The sequence below is a fragment of the Melozone crissalis genome, unplaced genomic scaffold (genome assembly GCF_028551555.1).
Source record: "Melozone crissalis strain CALT ecotype California unplaced genomic scaffold, PUWL_Pcris_2 ptg000054l_1, whole genome shotgun sequence".
Taxonomy (NCBI): domain Eukaryota; kingdom Metazoa; phylum Chordata; class Aves; order Passeriformes; family Passerellidae; genus Melozone; species Melozone crissalis.
Window position 1 is genome coordinate 1477 of NW_026535832.1, and position 20740 is coordinate 22216.

The 20740-nt window shown below is 55.4% G+C and overlaps 1 protein-coding gene across 1 annotated transcript; it reads right to left on the reverse strand.

The window, feature by feature from the left end:
* Positions 1 to 4651: 4651 nt before the first annotated feature.
* On the reverse strand, positions 4652 to 20437 carry PIAS4 (protein inhibitor of activated STAT 4). Its single transcript, XM_054286633.1, has 11 exons — positions 20377 to 20437; positions 17016 to 17445; positions 12730 to 12814; positions 11585 to 11626; positions 11208 to 11298; positions 10799 to 10927; positions 10612 to 10717; positions 8172 to 8245; positions 7550 to 7710; positions 5796 to 5926; positions 4652 to 5311 (listed from the first exon to the last, which is right to left on the reverse strand). The coding sequence occupies exons 1-11, from the start codon at positions 20401 to 20403 to the stop codon at positions 5106 to 5108; spliced, it is 1482 nt and encodes a 493-aa protein (XP_054142608.1). The 5' UTR covers positions 20404 to 20437; the 3' UTR covers positions 4652 to 5105.
* Positions 20438 to 20740: the final 303 nt, after the last annotated feature.

A 20740-nucleotide genomic window follows, 5' to 3' on the forward strand; every position in this document is an offset into this window, starting at 1 on the left:
GTCCTGTGGGGTGACAGCACAGAGGGGACACAGGATGGGGACGTGGTGACATCCTGGTGACACTGGTGACACAGGGGACACACACAGGGGTGACCTTGGGGTGCCAGGGAAGGAGGGGACATGGGATGGGGACATGGAGACCCTGGGAATGAGTGCCATCCTGGGGCATTGGTGACACAGGGGACACACACAGGGGTGACCTTGGGGTGCCAGGGAAGGAGGGGACACAGGATGGGGACATGGAGACCCTGGGAATGAGCCCCATTCTGGTGACACTGGGGACACAGGGGACACACACAGGGAAGGAGGGGACACCTGGAGCAAGTGCCACACGCAGAGCTGTCCCCGGAGGTGTCACAGGAAGGGGCCCCGGGGCAGGACGGGCACGGAGCCCCGGGGCAGCGCTGGCAGCCGCCCCCAGCCCCAGCGCGGCCGCTCGGGCAGGGGGCACCGGGGGGCACCGGGGGGGCCCGGGGGGCAGCAGGGGCAGCAGCAGCCGAGGCCGTACAGGGCGTAGGGGTGGAAGTAGCCGACGTTCACCCTGCCGGGGGAGACAGTGGGGTCAGTGCTGAGACACAAACCCATCCTTGGGGTCTCCAGAGCTCCCCGGGCCCCTCAGAACCCCCAGAGCTCCTCAGAGCCCCCTGGATCCCCAGAGACCCCCAGAGCCCACCGGGCCCCTCAGAACCCCCCGGGCCCCTCAGAGCTCCCACAGCCCCTCAGAACCCCGGGGCCTTCCGAGTCCCTTGGGCCCCTCAGAGCCCCCCGAGCCCCCCATGCCCCTCAGAGCCCTCAGAACCCCCTGGAGCCCCCCAAGCCCCCAGAGCCCCCTGGGCCCCTCAGAGGCCCCGGGTCCCCCAAGTCCCCTGGGCCCCTCAGAGCCCCCAGAAGCCCAGAGCTCCCCAGGCCCTCAGAGCCCCCTCAGGCCTCCAGAGCCCCCCGGTCCCCCTGACCTGCGGACGCGGCGCCGGGCCCGCCGCCGGTGGTAGTCGCCCTTGGCGAAGTCCTCCAGGTTGGCGGGGTGGATGGCCCAGAAATGGCCTTTGCCGTTGTCGCTGCGGCCGGCCTTGACGAAGCACTCGTTAAGGGACAGGTTGTGGCGGACGCTGTTGCGCCAGCTCTTCTCCTGTGACCAGAGGGGTCAGTCAGGGTTGGAAGGGTCAGCCAGGCCCACAGGGGTCACTCGGGCCCGTAGGGGTCAGTCGGGCAGCACAGAGGGGTCACTCAGGCCCTGAGGGCTCCGTCAGACCCACAGGGGTCACTCAGGCCGAGTCCCCGGCCTCTCCCCAGCCCTGTAGAAGCCGGCCCGGGCTCGGCCAGCGGCCCCGGTGCTCTCCCGGAGGATCGGGGGCAGCCGATACCGGCAGGCTCCGGAACGAGGCCGGAGGCACCGGCCCGGGCAGGGCCGAGCTCTGGGCACCCCCGATGGATCTCCCGAGGATCGGGCCCAGCGGAGCCGGCTCAGCTCCCCAGCCCAGTCCCCACCGCTCACCCCAAACCCTGGAAATCGGGGAAAATCCCAGAAAACTCTCCCGGCCCCACAGCGCTCACCTTGTTCTTGAAGTAGGGGTAGTTGTCCATGATCCACTGGTAGATGTCGGACAGCAGCAGCTTCTTCTCGGGGGACGAGAGGATGGCGGTGGAGATGAGGGCGATGTAGGACTGGGCCGGTTTGTCCGCGGGCTCCGGCGGGGCGCGGGGGGCGCCCGGGGGGCTCGGCCCGGGGGGCTCCGGGCTGGGGGCGGCCCCGGTGCCCCGGCCCGACAGGAGGTACTCGATGGTGAAGGAGGCTCCGGGCGGGCGCCGGGGCGCAGCTGCCGCGTCCCCAGCCGTGTCCCCCGTGTCCCCCATGGTGCAGGTGCTGCCGGCGAGTGCCGGCGCTCATGGCCCGGTAATTAGTGCAGATTACAGGGTTTGCTAATTGTGTTTTCACAAACGCGCTGCCCCCAAAGCGGGCTGTTTATCTGGCAAAGCCCCGGCTTTAACGGGATTTGGGCTCTTAAGCCTCATAAATAAAATGATTAATCCGCTGGAGGTGGAGGAATTCAAAGTGGCACCGAGGAGGTGCCCGTGGGGACGGGGCCGGGGGGTGCCCGGGGGTCCGGCTGCCCCCCAAAACCCGGGGGAGAACCTGGAGGGGGTGAGGGTTGAACCAGAACCCTCCAGGCTCCGTTTGGGGAGATCCTGGAGACGCTGGGAGATCCTGGGATGTCCAGGGAAATTCTGGGGTTGCGCCAGGACCCTCCTGCCATGCATGGAGAGCCCTAGGTCTCATTTTGGGGTGAGCTGGGAGTGATGCTGGGGCCGCTCTGGAGAGCTCAGGAGATCCTGGGAAGCTCCTAGTGACCCCAAGAAGGTTGGGGAGGCCCTGTGGGAAGATTTTCCCTGTAAAGATCCTGTGGATGTTGGGTGAGATCCTTGGGACGCCCTGGGAGAAGATCCTGGAGAATCCTGAAGGGAGATCCCGGAGACCCTGGGGTGAGAAATCCCAACAAGCCGACACAGAACTAAATGTAAATCTTTCATTTTATTTAACAAACACTATAATTTGAAGAATGTGTACTGAGGGAAAGAAAAATAATTTTCTTTTTTTTGTTTGTTTTGTTTTTTTTTTTCTTTTCTCTTTACAAAACAAAGAAGAAAAAAAAAAAAACCAGGATATAAGAAAAAAAAAACCAACCCAACATATGTACAGGAAGAGCTGGCCAACTCCAACAGAAAGCACTAAAACAAGCATGGTGTTTCCAAACAGTTGCTTGGCCTGGAAAATTTAAAAGCAATTAAATTAGAATAAAAAATATTAGGAAAACAACTGGACTCTAAAGCTACTGTGCAGCCAGGGCCGCGAGCACAGAACTTTATACAGTAAAATTAATCTGGGAGCTCTACCCGGGTTTTTGTCAGTTGTTTTCATCCCCCTTTTCCCACCCCCACTCCCGTTTCAACCTGAAAACATATTGCTTACAGCCAGGGAAGAGAAGGAAAGCAAAGCCTGGGGCCAAGGGTGCAGGGTCCCTGTGGGAGAGGGAGCAGGAGCTGCCCCGGCTCCCCCTGCCAGGCCTGGGCAAAGGAAAGGGGGGCTGGATCCCCATCCTGCAGCCAAACCCCAGCCAGGCAGGAGGGCAGAATCCCCCTCCCACAGGGGCTCAGGGACCCCCACCCCTCTGGGAGATGGGGGTTTGGGAGAGGAGCCCCCTCCTCACTGTGGAGAGGGGTCTTTGCTTTTGGGCGATGAGGATTTGGGGCAGCTCTGGCCGGACCTCGGGGGCTTTTCCCTCCAGGAGGGATTGAGCACGTGTGGAATTCTCTGGAGTGAGGGGGAAGTGCTGGGAAAGGCACCACGACCCCCCCTCTCTGTGCCCCCCTGGCTGCTGGGGTGAGGGATGGAGGCTTTGGGGTGCCCAGAGCTGGGGGAGGATAAAGGGAGGGTTTGGGGTACCCCGAGGGGAGGATAAGGGAGGATGGAGGGTTTGGGGTACCCCGAGGGGAGGATAAAGGGTTTGGGGTACCCTGAGGGGAGGATAAAGGAAGGATGGAGGATTTGGGGTACCCCGAGGGGAGATAAAGGAAGGATGGAGGGTTTGGGGTCTGGCAGTGCCCAGCAGCACCAAGCCCCTCGGGGGTCTCAGGCCAGCACAGGGACACGGCCCCTGCTCCTCACCCGGCCCAGGGGCAGCCCCAGCTCCCTGCGGGCTCTCCCGAGCTCCAGGGGGAAAAGCCAGCGAGGTCCAGAGCAAAGCAGAGCCGGGAGGAGCCCGCGGGAACAGCAGAGCTGGCGCAGAGGCCGGGACAGAAACTCTCCAAGACAAAGTCAAAAAGGTGACGCTTCGCAAACTCAAAAGCAACAACGTTTTGCCACCAAAGAGCACAGGAGGAGCTTTGGCTCCGGGGCCAAAGGCTGGGACAGAGAAGTGGAGGGGCCGGAGCGGCGGCAGCGCCCGGGCCCCGCCCTCGCACCGCCCGCGACGGGCTCGGGACTCAAAGAAACCTGAATTGGAGTTACCGAGGTAGTTGGCTAAAAACTGAGATTCCCCCACCCGGCATCTTCTGGAAGGACCCCCCTGCCCTGCTCCTGCTCGTGGTGCCAGGTGTGCCCAGGTGCGGGGGTGGCCTGCAGGTCACAGCCACTGTCCCCATCCCCAGGCCTGGGGCTGTCCCTGCAGGTCACTGTCCCCATCCCCGGGCCTGAGGATGTCCCTGCAGGTCACTGTCCCCATCCCCGGGCCTGAGGATGTCCCTGCAGGTCACGGCCACCGCCTCCAGAACCAACCTCAACGAAAAGGGAATGCGCAGCCCTTGTCAGTCTTCAAAAACACCAAAGTTATTGCACTTCAAAAATACAACAGATCTGTGGTTCGAGCCCCCCCCCCATCCCCCGCCCCCCCCATGGCTTCTGCTCAACTAAAACGAGTCACTACCGCACAAACCTCTACACTTCCCTTGGGATTAGGTTAAAATTCCAAACGTGTCTCTTTACATGAGGTGCAGAGCTGCTGGAGCTCCGAGCTAGACCAGTGCCACTGCCAAGCGGGCATCTCCCCCCTGGCACCCCATGCCCCCGGTCCCACCCCTACAAACCCCCCTCTATCCTCTCTGGGTCATCCAACCCCCCCAGAGCCCTCCCCGCTCCCCCCTCCCGCCCCGCCCCGGACTCACACGTCCAGCAAAACCTTTAGATTAATTAAGGAATGGTTAATTAACAAGAGGATCAAACTGCACACGGCTTTGGAGATGCAGGGTGGGTGTCCTGGAGGTGTGCAGGGAGCTCCCCCGATCCCGGGATCCAGGTGAGGGAGGATCCTGCCTGGCTTAAGACACTTTCTTTACTTCAGGCTCCAGTTCAGGGTCAGGCTCTGAGTGGGGTCGTTTTCCAACCAAGAAGCAGCTCAATGGTTTTTGTTTTTTTTTGTTTTGTTTGTGTCGTTTTTTGTTTTTTTTTTTTTTCTTTTTTCTCTCGTTTTAATGAGTAATTTGGAATAGGAAAGTCACAGGAGATGAGGGAGGGAGGGAGATGAGGTGGGAGAGGACGTTCTCCCCCTCCTCCAGTTTAATAAGCACCAGAGTATTCAAGTCTGTCCGTTGGGAATTCCGAGCCGTGGCTGCAGTCAGCAGGCAGAGACTAAACCTTTCTCGTAAGAGCAGCGTCGTTTGGGCTGGGGTCCCTCATCATCATCATCCTCCTCCTCATCCTCCTCCTCGTCCTCCTCCGAGGATGAGCTGTCCAGTGTTAAATCCACAACATCTGCTGGGGCTTTGCCGTTCTCGCCGGTGCCGTTGGCGGTGGCCAGGAGCCCGTTCACCTCCGAGGAACCTGGAGGAGGAGGAGGAGCTGAAACCACCCCTGCCCAGCCCAGGGAGGGATGCAGCACCCCTGGCTGCTCAGCCTGGACAAGGGAAGGCTCCAGGGAGAGCTCAGAGCCTAAAGGGGCTGCAGGAGAGCTGGAGAGGGACTGGGGACAAGGCATGGAGGGACAGGACACAGGGAGTGGCTTTCACAGCCAGAGGGAATATTGGGGAGAAATTCCTCCTTGTGAGGGTGCTGAGGCCCTGGCACAGGGTGCACAGAGCAGCTGTGGCTGCCTCTGGATCCCTGGAAGTGCCCAAGGCCAGGCTGGACAGCTGGGGCTGCCCCTGGATCCCTGGCAGTGCCCAAGGCCAGGCTGGACAGGGCTTGGAGCAGCCTGGGACAGTGGAAGGTGTCCCTGCCATGGCCACTGGATGATCCTGCAGGTCCCTTCCAACCCAAGCCATGCTGGAATTGTGTGATTTCCCCCAGGGTTTCCAGCCTTGCTCACCTAGAACCAGGATGGGACACTGGGGGCTGCAGCTCCGCTCCTTCTCGGCTCGGATGGGGCACCAGGAGCCATCCACCAGGTACTCGATCTCGTCTGCATCTTCACATTCTGTCAGGATCTTGGACAGGAGCCTGCAGAGGGGACAGCAGGAGCTGTCACAGCCCTGGCAATCAGCAGGGTGTGTGCAGTGACCCTGGAGCCAAAGGAACCTGCTGCTGAGGGCCCTTGGAGCCACGGACTTTATTCCCCATAAAACCAGTGCAGGTTCTGACTGTGCAAATCCATCCCAGCCCTTCCTGTCCATGCACCCATATCATCAACTACCAGCTTAATTAGCTGCAATTAAACACAGCTTTGCCTCTTCACCCAGTTTCCCAGGCACTGCTTCCAGGCAGGCCCTGCTGCCCCATCCCATGGGACATTCCCAGCAAGGCTTTAGCAAAAGGTGAGAGATCCTTTGGCATTGGGAACTCAGCAATCCAAGCAGCAGCACTTCCCTTCCTTCCCAGTTTTATTTCCCAAATCTCCACAACAGCCACCAGAACAACATTCCTGCATCAGGAACACCATGAATCCATAAAAATCCACCTGGAATGAGGCCCTGATTCCACAGAAACTGGTCACTTGCTTCATTCCCTGTGTCCCAGAGTTTGCCTGGGATGTTTATCTGGAAATCCCTCCTGGACTTGAGCACTTTCCTTCAGGAGGAAGGAGAACTCCCAGTGGAAAGACTTCCAAGGTCAGGAGAACTTTGTGGCACCCCAGTGGGAGAGTTTCAGCTTTCCCCAGCTCCTGCAGGAATTGCTCCCACAGCCAATCCCATCACCAGCACAGCAACCACCAAGCTGCAGCTCCCAAAAAGCTGAACAGGCTCTGAGGATGCCAGACCTGACCAACCACCTCCCACCCTGCTCGGGAGCCTCGGGCTCTTTTCTGCCTCCCAGCACCCAGCTGAGTGCCAGCTTCCCTCCCTCACTTCCAGGGAACCTGGGAAGGACTTCACCCAACAGAACTGGCATCAAACCAGCCCTGAGCAGGAACAAAAGCCTGCTGAGCCTTCCCCAGGGACATCCGGCTGCTCCTCGTGCAGGACACGGGCATGGCTGACCCGTGTGGGTCCCACAATCCCACCCCTCACAGCTTCCCCTTCATCTCCCCCTGCCAGAGATCTCCAAGGAACTGGATTTTCCTGTCAGGGCTGGCCAGGGACAAAGCAAACAGGTTATCAGTGCTGAGGCTGCTCCAGGCTGCCTGCAAAGCCACAGCTCCTGGATCTGCCCAGGGCCCACAAGGCAGCGACGCTGCAGGAGCCCTCGGTGAGGCTGGGACAGACTGGTCTGCTCACTTCCCTGTGCCAGGGCAGCTCAGCCACCCCAAACATCATCCCAAACTCTCCTGCTCTTGAGGGAACCTGCACTGGAGGCCAATCACACAGCCATGAGGGTGGAGACCATTTCCCAGCAGGCAGGAACCACGTGTGCTGTTCCACCAGCCCTGGTCAGCGGTCCCAGTCCACAGAAGGCTCCCAGCATTTGGGGGCACAAAGCTGCTCCCAAACTCACCCCAAAAATGCTGCACCACAAGCCTGCTCCCTCCCAGCACATTCCCACTTGCTCTAACACACCAGAACACTGAAACCACAATATTATCCACCAGCAGAAAAAACTTTGAACAGTTTCAAAGTGAACTTCAACCAAGAGCTGGATGCTGCACCCAGCGGGGAAGGGCAAAGGGCAGAGAGGTGCAAAGCTCACCCATCAATGATGAGCTGGTCGTAGGGGGCAGGTTTGTCACACACAGGGCACATCCATGTGGGCTTTTTCTCATTCATCTGTAGGTAGAAGACGGCATCAAAGCACTGCAGGTGTGCACAGGTCTCGGCCCGGCACGGCACCGACAGGCGCATCTTCACCAGCTGTGGGGCAGAGAGCAGAGCATCAGCCAGGACACCTGGGAGGAACCCCAGATCCCCTCAGGAGGAAAACCATTTAATTTGGGAGTTTGCAAAGCTGATCTGAGAGTATGGCTTGGGTTCTTGACAGAACCAGGCTAAACCAGAGCTGGAGCTCCTTGGTTCTGGATTAAACTGGGAGAGCTGGAGAGGGACTGGGGACACAGGATGGAGGGACAGGACACAGGGAGGGGTTCCCCACACCCTAGAGGGGATATTGGGAAGGAATTCCGGGCTGTGAGGGTGGGCAGGCCCTGGCACAGAGTGCCCAGAGCAGCTGGGGCTGCCCCTGGATCCCTGGCAGTGCCCAAGGCCAGGCTGGAGCAGCCTGGGACAGTGGGACGTGTCCCTCTCTGTGTCACTGGGTGGTTTAAGCTCCCTTCCAAGCCAAACCCCAAGTCCAGGAGGAGCCTGCAGGGTCTCACCGGACAGATGAGGGACACTCGGACCCCGGTGGTGGCGATTTCACTGTCGGGGTCCAGGCGTAGCTTCTCCTTCACTGCAGGGAGAGCAGAGGACACAGCATTTAACCAAACTCAGCCTCGGCAGGGCTGTGCAGCACAGGGGGAGCAGCTCACCCAGCCCTGGGCTGTGTGTGGAGCACCTTCCCTGTCAGGCAGGGAATGAACACATGGACCTGGGGTTAATTCCCTCCTGAGCAGCAGGATTCGGGAAATGTCTCCCCCTGGCACTCCCAGCTCAGAGCAAGTCCCCCCACAAGTGAGCAGAGAGGGAAAACACATCCCATCCTTCTGCCATCAGGTTATCAGGCCTCCTCCCAGCACTGCTGGGTTGCCACTCCTTGGCCTCTCCACTGGCACCTCCTTTATTCCAGAACGTTCTGCAGCAACCACAACCAGGCCCAGAGGCAGCCAGGCAGACAGCTCAGAGCGAGGCAGCCATGCAAGACCAGGCACAGCAGCCATCCAGCACGGATCTGGCAAGAATCAGATGTCAGCAAAGGAGGAATCCTGCCCCTGCTGCTGCAGCCTGAAAGGAAAACCCAGAGGAGCAGCAGGGAAATCAAAGCAAGCAGCAGATGGGCAGGTCCCACGCGGGCAGGTCCCACACCAAGGTGCAAAAATCAACAAAACCAGCTTTGAACTGCTCCCCAAGTCCTGAGGAGGAGCTGCTGCTCCCACTGCTGTCTGCAACTGCCTCTGACACTTCCATCACCGTTTTTCTTTGGAGCAAGTCAACCATTTCTTTTGACCTTTTCAGATCATAACAAGATGTCTCCAGACAATGAGGCTACATGCAGCTCTGCAACACCCAGCTTTAATTAGAGAGTGACTTCTCAGATGTGAAATTCCCAGGAGATTACAAGATTTGGGCTTGTTTTCCTCACATTAGGAGCCTTTTCATCCAAGCTTAATTTTTTATGAAGTTCTTTGTAAGAGCTCTCTCTGTGCATCAATTACTGGGAGACCTGGGAAGGAGAATTTTCGAGGATCTCCAGATCAGGATTTTGGATCCAAAGCCATGATCTGTTCTCAGACACTGTTCCTGTATTAAGTTCTGCAGAATTTTATGCAAAGCAAGATGAGTCAGCAGTGAGATGAGGCTGAAGCCAAAGGGCAGCTTCAGTGACAGGGAATTATTTGCAGAGCAGACCAGAGCTAGAAAAGCAAAGTTTAGGATTTCCTCAGGCTGGCCAGTTCTGGATATCCAAACAACTTCCAAGCATGAAAACGTGAAGGAGATGAAATAAGAGATTGCTCTTATTTGGTTTTCTTTAAAGTCACCAAATACAACTGATCCCTGCCCAAACTCCTGGTTTCTGCAGGCTGGACACACCTGGAGCCATCACCTTCCCTGTGAGCTACCATCCACCCCCAAGGCTGGCAGGCTGAGGAAGCTCAGCCTGGAGAAGAGAAGGTTGAGTGGAGACCTCCCAGAACATTCCAGTCCCTGGAGGGGCTCCAGGGATGCTGGAAAGGGGCTCTGCATTAGGAGCTGTAGTGACAGCACAAGGGGGAATGGCTTGAAGAGAGGAAATTTGGGTTAAGATGTGCAGGAGAAATTCCTCCCTGTGGGCAGGCCCTGGCACAGGTGCCCAGAGCAGCTGGGGCTGCCCCTGGATCCCTGGCAGTGCCCAGGGCCAGGCTGGACACTGGGCACAGTGGGAGGTGTCCCTGCCATGGCAGGGGTGGCACTGGATGAGCTTTAAGGTCCTTCCAACCCAAATTATGCTGGGATTCCCTGACATTTCTTATCCTTGGGAGGAGTTCTCCAGGATCTGGGCAGTTTTAAAGACCATCAGGATCGTGGGGTCAGCTCTCCCACGCAGAATGAAACAGTGAGAGGGTTTTGTCCAGCAACATGAGGAATTGGGAATCTTCCACACTCATGAGCTCCAAGTCAGAGTCCACCTTGGAAAAGTGATTTCCCCTCATTTCCAGTAATGTTTTACACGAGCCTCATACCAGGAGGATTTACCTGAGTGGTTTGGGATAAGCATCTCTGGGGACCATCTCTTCTCTGAAGCTCTCAAGGCATATCAAAGTGCTGCTGGTGACATCCCAGCGCCACCCCAAGGAGTGCCAGGGCCTGGGGCAGCAGGACATTGTCACCAGGATCCCTCGCTCCAGCAATGTCCTTTGGGAATCCCGAGGTCAGTGCTGCTCAGACTGACTCAGCTGAAGGCATGAAGCCCTTCCAGTGACAGCGGCACAAATCCTACAGCCACCTACAGGGAGAGCCACCAGAACCACGGCTTTGGGGTGACCTCCCTCGGCTCACACACAGCTCAGCAAGTCTGTTCAGATAAAAAGTGGGGTTTACACAGCTGGAGGGGAGCACAGCTGTGCAAGGTGGTGGTTGCTCCCCAGCAGGCTGCAGACAGGCCCCTCCCGAGCCACTCACCCAGCGCTTTGCAGAGCTCCGGGTGCTTGATGCCGATGGTTTTCAACCTCTGCAGCAGCTCTGCCGAGGTCATCTGCCGCACCAGGTACAGCCCCACCGAGTAGCTCTGGGGAGAGAAGGAGGGGAGGATGAGGAGGCTGCTCTGCAGGGCTGCCTGGGCGGCTCTGGGCGCTCCCTGGCCTCTCACCTTGCCGTAGTTGCCCCAGGTGACCGTGATGCGGTTGGTGGCCGCTGACAGGTACATGAGGTGGGTGAGGTTGATGGGCCTGCAGGGCCGCTTGGGTTCCACCCCGGGTTTATTTGAGGGGTAGTAGCCCTAGAGCAGGAAGATGAAATACAGATATTTATTATTTTACTCAAGGTACATCTGTTCATCAGCTCCATTAAGGTGCACTCAGCCCCAGCTCTCAGGGATGGAGGGGAAGGAGCTGAGTACAATTAAACAGGATCGAGCCTTTATACAGAACAGCTCATTAACAACATGGCTAATCCATAAAAAATTAGCTTTAAACTAAGTAGAGCACCTCTATAGTGTGGCAAAGCCATTTCCTTCCACACTCCCCAAATTTCCCCCAGATTTCCTCCCCAGTGCTCACCGGCACGGAGCAGTAGCTGTGGTTCACCTTGACGGCGATGTTGGGAGGGTACTGATCCTCCTGGGGGGAACTGGTGTCTGTATAGCAGATTCTGGGCACAAACAACACATCCCATAATATCCCACCACTCTGCACATCCCCAGCTCCCATAGCCCCATCCCAATCCCCATCCCAATCCTTGCCCCCTCAGCAGAGCCCATCCAGGGGGGACTCTGCTGTTTCTGCTCAAGGTTCCAAAGTGGAATTTAGGAGGCCCAAGAACAAAAAGTTCACTGGAAATTCTCTCTGGAGCCATGAAATCCATGTTGGAACTCTTTAGAACATTCCCTCCTCCCCTGCTGTGCCCCTGATGTTCAATGAGCCCAGCCCAGACCTACCTGAGCACCACCTGAACCGATTTCACGCCGGGTTGCAACTCCCTGATAAATGAAAGAACAGAAAACTTCAAATTAATAATGTAAAAAAAAAAATCCCTACCCCTAAAAGAATCACCCAAACCAGCTGCCAGACTCAAGAACTTCAGTTGTTCCTAATTTTTTAAAATAGAACTTCAAAAAATTACCTCCCAGAACTTTATTTAAATTGTACAATTCCCCCTGCAAATATCAGTGTTCTGTAATTATTTTTTTTCCTGATGCACCAACCTACAGCTTTTCTCTGGGTTTTTAAAACTGTTCAGGAGCCTTCTGGTGATTTGTGAGAATTTATAAAAACTGGGTTTTAAGGTCAGGTTTACCTGACAGTGTTCAAGACTCTCTGTGTTTAATTATTCAGCTGAAGCTGCTCATGCAAACCAAGGGACTGAATATTAAGGCCCCACTGTGAATATTGCAGCCTCCATCAGGGCTGCTCCTGACAGGATTTTAACTGCAATCAGGAAAGAAATGGAAGACACAACAAGGATGTTTTACCAGGAGGCAAAATAACCAAGATATTCTTCCTCCAGCTCTTTAATTTATGAGAAAGATTAATAGTCAAAGGTTTTATGTTGGATTTTTGGAGGAATTCTGCATGAAGGGAGCAGGTCAGCCAAGAGGAAACCTCCCTGCCTGCCCTGCCACCTCTGAGGGGAGCCTTTGTCTGCCTCAAAAGTTGCATCTGACAGAGGTCAGGGTAAATCCTGATCCCAGATGTTTCCTCCCCACCAAGGAAGTTCCTTTCAGAAGCAAAGAGCTGCACACTCTGCCTTTTGAACCTGCCCCCAGGAAAGGCTGCACACACTCACACCAGCAGCTCAGCGGAGAATTTAGGTCATCCATGAGTTCATCCCCGTTTTCCTGCCCAAATGCACCATTCCAGAGGGAGATTAGAGCAGCACAAGTGCAACTTAAGGACCTGGATGGGGGAATCTGCAGCTCCCACTGCCCCCAAAGCTTTTGCTGTACACGAGGAGCAGCCTGGTGTCCTCACCCAAATCCTGCTCCCTTGCAGAGAACAAAAATTCCACAGGCAGGGAGCACTGAGGAATGATGGAATGGTGCAGCTGCATTTTCTGGAACTGTTAATGCCCAGTGAGGAGTACCTGGAATTTCTGATCAGCTCCACTTGTCTTGGTGTTAATGCAAAAATGCACGGGCTTTCCTGAAGCTTCTCATTATTCTGTGGGACTGAGGAGGGAAGAAAAGAGTGTCCATCAAACTGAGACCAGCAGCTCTGAGCACGAGGTGATTGCTATGCTCTGTTTACCTCCAAGTCTTGTTTTCTCCCACACCCCAGAACTGCAGTTTTCACCTGTTTTGGTAATTCTGCTTTGATTAGACTTTGCTCATTTATTGCTCACTGTTCAGTGTGACCAGCACTGGCTTTGGATTTGATTTTTCTCTTTTTTAAAATTATTTTTCCTCCCCTCAAACAATTCAAGAGCCATCAGCTCAGCACACCAGTGGTGTCACAGTGTCACCACATCCTCAAGAAGCCCAAGAGGAGACCTGAGCCTGACACAAAAGCCCAAAACCAACCCAGCCAGAGCAGGCGGGTTCTGGAAAAGAAAGAAAACAAGCCCAGCAACAAAAAAGATTAGCTCAGATAATAAAAAAGCAACACAAAAAGCAGCTGGAAGAGACAAAACACGACTTCAAACCCCTTGACCTTGAGGGTGGGACAGCAGCTCACCCTCAGAGGGGCTGGAGAGAGCCCAGCATTAACTGGGGCCTTTTGCATAGTGGTAATTTTAAGATCAAGTGCATTTGATGTGGGGAAGATGAAGTTTGAGACCTGGGAAACTTTTGGTGCAACCTGTGCTTCAACCCAAACACGTTTTATTTTCTGTTTTGTGTCTCTAAGCAAAGTTCAGACCCTGAGCTGCTGAAAGTCACGGGAGGAACACAAAGAGGAAGCGCTAAAACAGCTTTTTAAAAATCATTTAGCAGGAATTGGGTGTTTTGTTTTGTATCACTTCCATTGCATGGTTACTCAAAGCCACCAGGAGGAAATGCACTTTTGTATGAAAAAGAGGAGATGAAGGAAGGATAAAACCTCAGCAGCTCTTGGAAGACCTGGTGACAACTTGAGTCACTGCAGGTGCTTCCCCCCTGGTCCCTTTTCTGCTTTAAAAATGCAAATGGAACCTACAAAAATACACCTCAGAAGCAAGAATTTAAGATATCTTTGTGGAACTTTCTGTTTAATTCCAGTTTCCGCCCAAATATCTCCTGACAAAAACAACCAGCAGAAAGTAAAACATTTCACGAGGTATTTTTAGCAAAGTGATGACTGACAAGGACAACAACAAAAAGTAATTTTAACGTTTCTGATTAAGAAACTGCCAATAAACTGAGCCCTGCTGATTGTTCAGCCCCACAAAGACAAAGCAAACCTGATTAGGCAAAGTGAGAAGCTGCTCACGGTTTGTTTTGCATTTTTGTCAGCTCACTCTTTACACAAAAACCGAATTGCTGCTGGAATAGAAACCCAGAATGGGAGGTGCAGCCTGCTCAGGTGGGAGAGCTGAAGCTCCCTGGCTGCACAAACCTCAGGCAGCAGCAGGGAAATCAGGGAGAGCCCAGCAGGGCCTGCCTGGCCCAGGGGAGCCAAGGCTGCAGGGCCAAGGCTGCATTTAATGAGCCCTGGGCTCTGAGCAGGGCAGGGGACATTCAAACCTGGCAATCTGGGGACATTCAGTGGCACCCTGGAACAAACCTGGTGATCTGGGGACATTCAGTGGCACCCTGGAACCAAACCTGGTGATCTGGGGACATTCAGTGGCACCCTGGAACAAACCTGGTGATCAGGGGACATTCAGTGGCACCTTGGAACAAACCTGGTGATCAGGGGACATTCAGTGGCACCCTGGAACCAAACCTGGTGATCAGGGGACATTCAGTGGCACCCTGGAACAAACCTGGTGATCAGGGGACATTCAGTGGCACCCTGGAACAAACCTGGTGATCAGGGGACATTCAGTGGCACCCTGGAACCAAACCTGGTGATCAGGGGACATTCAGTGGCACCCTGGAACAAACCTGGTGATCAGGGGACATTCAGTGGCACCTTGGAACCAAACCTGGTGATCAGGGGACATTCAGTGGCACCCTGGAACAAACCTGGTGATCAGGGGACATTCAGTGGCACCCTGGAACCAAACCTGGTGATCAGGGGACATTCAGTGGCACCCTGGAACAAACCTGGTGATCAGGGGACATTCAGTGGCACCTTGGAACCAAACCTGGTGATCAGGGGACATTCAGTGGCACCCTGGAACAAACCTGGTGATCAGGGGACATTCAGTGGCACCCTGGAACCAAACCTGGTGATCAGGGGACATTCAGTGGCACCCTGGAACCAAACCTGGTGATCAGGGGACATTCAGTGGCACCCTGGAACAATCAGGGGACATTCAGTGGCACCCTGGAACAAACCTGGGAATCCCAGAGTGCATCTTCTGCCTCTGGGTGCTTCCACCTCCTGGAAATTTGTTTTCCTTCAGAATCCCATATTGGAATTGCTGACTAACACACATTTAACACTGAGCAAACCATTCCCCACACAATTATCGTGTTTGAGCTTGACTCTGTCACCACTTAGCTGTTTTGTCACAGCATTAACGCCTTCAAATGAAGAAGAAATTATATAAAATCTGACTAATTAGACCTTTATCTTTTTGTTTCTGCACAATCAAATCTTTATCTATTTTTCCCCCAAGCCACAACAAATATATTTTCAGCAAAGCCAGAGCAGCTCAAGTTGTAGAATCATTGGTAGAGAATTCTGACATTACCACACGAATTTATGAGAATTCTGACATTACCACACGAATTTATGAGACACTCAGCAGAACTCAACTTCTCTGGACACGCTGAATTTGCTACCAGAACATTCTATTTAACATCAGTTAACAACATTCTTTGTTTCTCCAAATTAAATAATGAGAAATCAGTCTCCACATCCCAAATTAAATAATGAGAAATCAGTCTCCACACCCCAGGGAAAAAGCTCTTCCAGTTTTACTGGTTACCCCTCCAAACAGACAGCACCACACATAAATAGCTGTGATAAGCACACAAAATAAAGGTCAAAAATACATTTTGAGGTGTTGCCACCCTCTTTTATCCACAGGATGCTTCAGGTCAGGGATTTTTAGTGCTGAAAATCAGCATTAGTGTGGAATATGGCCCCACAATCCACAGGAACCAAACAAGGTGGGATTCCAAAGTGAGCACGTTCCAGGTCTGGGGAAAATCCCAGGGTTTGGATTGGGAAGGACCTGAAGGATCATCCCCATCCCACCCCACAGGCAGGGACACCTTCCACTGTCCCAGGTGCTCCAGCCTGGCCTTGGACACTGCCAGGGCAGCCACAGCTTCTCCTGCCCACCCTCACAGGGAGGAATTGCTCCCCAATATCCCATCTAAATCTCTCCTCTTTTAGTTTGAAACCATTCCCATTTCCCCAGCACTCTCCCTCTCTGTAAAAGCTGCTCTCCCTCTTTTATAAACCTTTAAGCACTGGCAAGCCCAGGGATGAATATTCCTCTGTAAATTCTGAGTATGGGGGGAGAGAGAGGAGGGGGGGAAAGAGAACAGAGAGAAAAGGGGGGAAAGAGAGAGAGAGAGAGAAAGGGGGGAAAAAGAAAGAGAAATGAGGGAAAGCAGGTGGGAAGAGAGGAGGGAGGAAGAGAGAGAGAGAAGGGGGAAAGAGAAGAGAGAAAAGGGGGGAAAAGAGAAGAGAGAAAAGGGGGGAAAAGACAAGACAGAAAAGGGGGGAAAAGAGAAGAGAGAAAAGGGGGGAAAAGAGAAGACAGAAAAGGGGGGAAAAGACAAGACAGAAAAGGGGGGAAAAGACAAGACAGAAAAGGGGGGAAAAGACAAGAGAGAAAAGGGGGGAAAAGACAAGAGAGAAAAGGGGGGAAAAGACAAGACAGAAAAGGGGGGAAAAGACAAGACAGAAAAGGGGGGAAAAGGGAGAAAGCAGGGAAAAAGAGAGAGAAAAAGCAGGGAAAGAGAAAGAGAAGGAAGGAGAGAGGGGTCCCACCACTACATCCATCAGCCTCTCCTGCCACAAAACTTCAGAAACTCCTTAAAAACACAACTTATTTATCAACTCACGTTTATCACCTTTATTCAACTTCTAACTTATTTATCACCTTTATTCAACCTTATTTATCACCTTTATTCAACTTCTACCTTACTTACCACCTTTATTCAACTTCCACCTTATTTACCAACACCACCCCCCAGACTCACCTAACTCCGTGGGCTTCAACAGCTCGTTCAACAAACTTCATCCCAAACGGTGCCAGGGCAAGGCACAGGGAGGAAATCAACTTTATTCAACTTCCACCTTATCTACCAACACCACCCCCAGACTCACCTAACTCCGTGGGCTTCAACAGCTCGTCCAGCGTGGTATAAAACGGCAGCTTGACCAAGCGAACCTCGGGCTTGGCCACTTTGGGGGGCAACCTGCCCAGTCCGTTCAGGTATTTGCCGTAGAGGGCAGGGTAGTCGATGCTGGCGGCGGGCAGGCTGCGGGCCACGGCGCCGCCGCGCTCGTACGAGGAGTGCAGCGGCAGCGCCTCGGCGCGGGGCGGCGCCGGCGGCGGCGGAGCCACCTCCGAGCCCTTCTTGTTGTAGCGAGTCTCGTAGAGCTCCTTGATCTTCTTGAACACCTCGGGGCTGCAGTCAAACTGGACCAGCTGCAAAGCTCGGGTCACTAGTTCGTGTTTTAGTCCGCTTTTACTCCTGCCAACAAAACCCAGCAACATCTGAAGATCTGAGACTCGGAAACTCATCACCATGTTCTGGGGGATAAAAAATTAAAAGATGTTCTCATAGTTATAAAAGGCAAAGGTTTAGTTGTCACTTTATAACTACAAGGCAAGATATTCAAAATTTCCCCTCAAAGAAAGACCCCAAACGTGTCCAAACCCGCGGCTGTCACCTGGTTTTGGTTCCCATTTCTTGGTTGAACACAGAGATCACCCACTGAAGGACAAAACCACAAGAACAGGCATCAAATGACTCCAAAATCACTTGGACAGGTGCTAAGCATCCTCAGGACAGCTCAGCTCAAAGGTCTAAAGCAGAGGCCTCACTTGTGGAAGAGCTCACAGACTCCTGCAGCAGCCTGAGCATCCAGAATTCCCAGAGAAATGTGGAAAACTTCATCCCAAACGGTGCCAGGGCAAGGCACAGGGAGGAAATCAAAATGACATCAACTGGGGCCACCAATCCTGGATTTGCAGATGGAAAAACCCCTCCAGGACCCTCCCTGCATCCACAGGATCTTTACAAACCCCACACACTGCAGAGTGAGGAAGGACAGTGAGAACACTGAAGGGAGCAGTGTGTTCCCAGGAAAACAATGCCAAGCGCTTCCCTGAGATCCCAGCCAGGAGCTGCCTTGCAATTATCAAATTCAGTGTCTGATAAGCAGCAGAACCCAGCCCAGGCTCCCAAAATTCCCTCTATGAGGCAGCTCAGGCCTGTGACTGTCAGCAAAGGCCACAAGGCAAGTTCCCATCAGAAATCAGGAATTCTTCCTGAGCCCACAGCTCCAGGCCGGCATTTCAGATCCCCAAACACCCTTAAAATTACAAAGAAGCAGCTAATAAAGTCCTGGGGCTGGAAAATTCAAGCTGCCCTGGAAATAAACTCCACACATACTCACATCCTTCCTGTTTGTGGGGAAATTCAAGAAGAAACCCCACAAAAACAATCAAGCAGCAAAGATCCAGTAGATCTTCCCCAACCTCTACCCAACTCTTGAATCAATAATTAAAAAGAAAGCATAAAAGATAATCTAACAACCTTATGATTTCCTGGAATAAACCAGCTACAGATTTTTTTTTTATTTTTCAATTAAGAAATCTACAACTGTTTCCAGAAACATTTCACAGCCACTTTTGGATGTGTGGGAATTAGACGAGAGAGAAAAATGCCATTTGATTTTCTCCTTTTCCCTTACATATGTCATTTAATCTGAAACCCCAAAAGCTGTTATGTCACTGTCTGCAGTTAGAACTTTGGGAGTCGTGATGAGTCCCAAAATATCCCTGATGAGGGGAAAAAAAGACTGATGACTAAAGAGGAGAGAAAAGATGTTTAATTGCCAGAAAGTCAGAATTTCAGAGCCCTGGATTCATGAAATCTGTGAAATCCTGAAGAAATCCTGTGAAATCCTGGAGAAATCTACTTTGTGCCTCACTTTTGTTCAACTCAAAAATAGAATCAGGATCATTAGGGGTGGATAAGACCTCCAAGATCATCAAGTCTGATGAAATCCCACCAGGATCATTAAAGTGTGCTAGGAAATGGAGAGAACCTTGCTGTCCCCGAGGGATTTGGGGATAAAAGGTGCTTTTGGAAAGATAAATTCATCAAGACACAGCAGCAGGAGGTGCCAGGGCATCCCAGGAGCTCAGAGACAGGAGCTCCCTGTGGGAATTGCTCCTGGAGCTTCATCCAGGACTCCCAGCCTGGAGAGCAGAGCCGGAGCCCAGAATTTCCATTTTGAAGGAATTAAAGATGATGAGATTCGAGCAGAAAAACAACAACAAACCCCAGACAAAGCAAACCGAGGGCTCGAGGTTCCCCGTGCGGGCAGGGAGAGCACATGGAGAGCGGAGATTCCCGACGCTGCTGCTGGTCCTGCTCTCAGAACCCTCCGGGGACGGCCCCGGGCCCACCGGGCACGGCTCTGACCCGACACCGGGCACGGCTCTGACCCCACACCGGGCACGGCTCTGACCCCACACCGGGCACGGCCCCGGGCCCACACCGGGCACGGCCCCGGGCCCACACCGGGCACGGCTCTGACCCCACACCGGGCACGGCCCCGGGCCCACACCGGGCACGGCTCCCGGCCCCACACCGGGCACGGCTCCCGGCCCCACACCGGGCACGGCTCCCGACCCCACACCGGGCACGGCTCCCGGCCCCCCAGAGCCCCTGCGGCCACCGCGGTGCCCGGGGAGCGCTCCGGGACCGCACGGGCAGGGCAGAGCCCCTCAAACCCCGCTCCCGCCGGGATGGCGGCGGCCGTGCAGCCCCATCCCTGCCGAGGGGCTGCTCGGGGAGCGCTGCCCGGGAACACTCCAGGGAACGCTGCAGGGAACCCTTCCAGGGAACCCTTCCAGGGAGCGCTCCCCGGCCGCTGCCGTTGCTCCGTAACCGCCCTCAGCACCGGCTGCCCCCGGCCGCTGCCCCGGCTCCCTCAGAACCGGGATCCCGAGAGGACCGGGAAAGCTCCCGGTGCTTCCCGCGGCACGAACCGCCTTGGAAACACAACTTCCACCGTGGATTCGCTTCACCCATCCCAGAGGAGCCCTGCGGCCGCCTCCACCCCCGGCAGTGCCGATCCCAGCGGTTCCCCGAGCCCCGGACAGCTCCGCACCGAGCACTCAGCCCCGGGCGGGCAGCGGGACCGGCCCGGGGGGCGCGGGAGCAGCACCAGCGCTCCTCAATCCCGGCAGTGAGCGGGGCAGGCCCGCGGCGGGGGCAGCCCCGAGGAGGGCGGGCAGCACCACAGGCCGGTTCGGCCCCGGGAGGTCCGGCGGGGGCTGCGGCCCTGAGGCCGGGGCGGGGCAGTCTCTGAGGTAAAAAGGCGAGGGGGAGGCCCCGGAGCGCCGCCCCCGCGGTTCGCAGCGCCGCCCCCCGCCTTCCCTCCGCGCCGGGAGCCGCCCGGTGCCGGCCGGGCCCCGCGGGCGGGGCGGCGGCGCCGCTTCCCTCACCTTCGCCTCCACCAGCTCCGCCGCCATCTTGGGCCTCCAGCGTCCACCGCGCCGGCCGCCGCCGCCGGGTCACGTGACGCCCTCGCGCCGGCGGGTGGGCGGGGCCGCGCCGCCAGCACCGCCCAATCGGCGCGCGCGCTCCTCGCTCCCCGACCACGCCCTCCGGGCCACGCCCTGCCAGGCCACGCCTCCCCCTGGAGTCTTAAAGGGGCCGCGCTCCGCTAAACCGGGGGAACGACGGCGGGAGCGGGGATGGGAGCGGTGGGCGTGGGGATGGAGGCGGCCCCGCGGGCACTGCGGGAGGGGGTGGGCGGGCAGGCAATGGGGGCTGCCCCCTAGATGGCGGCAGGTGGGTGCCCCAGGG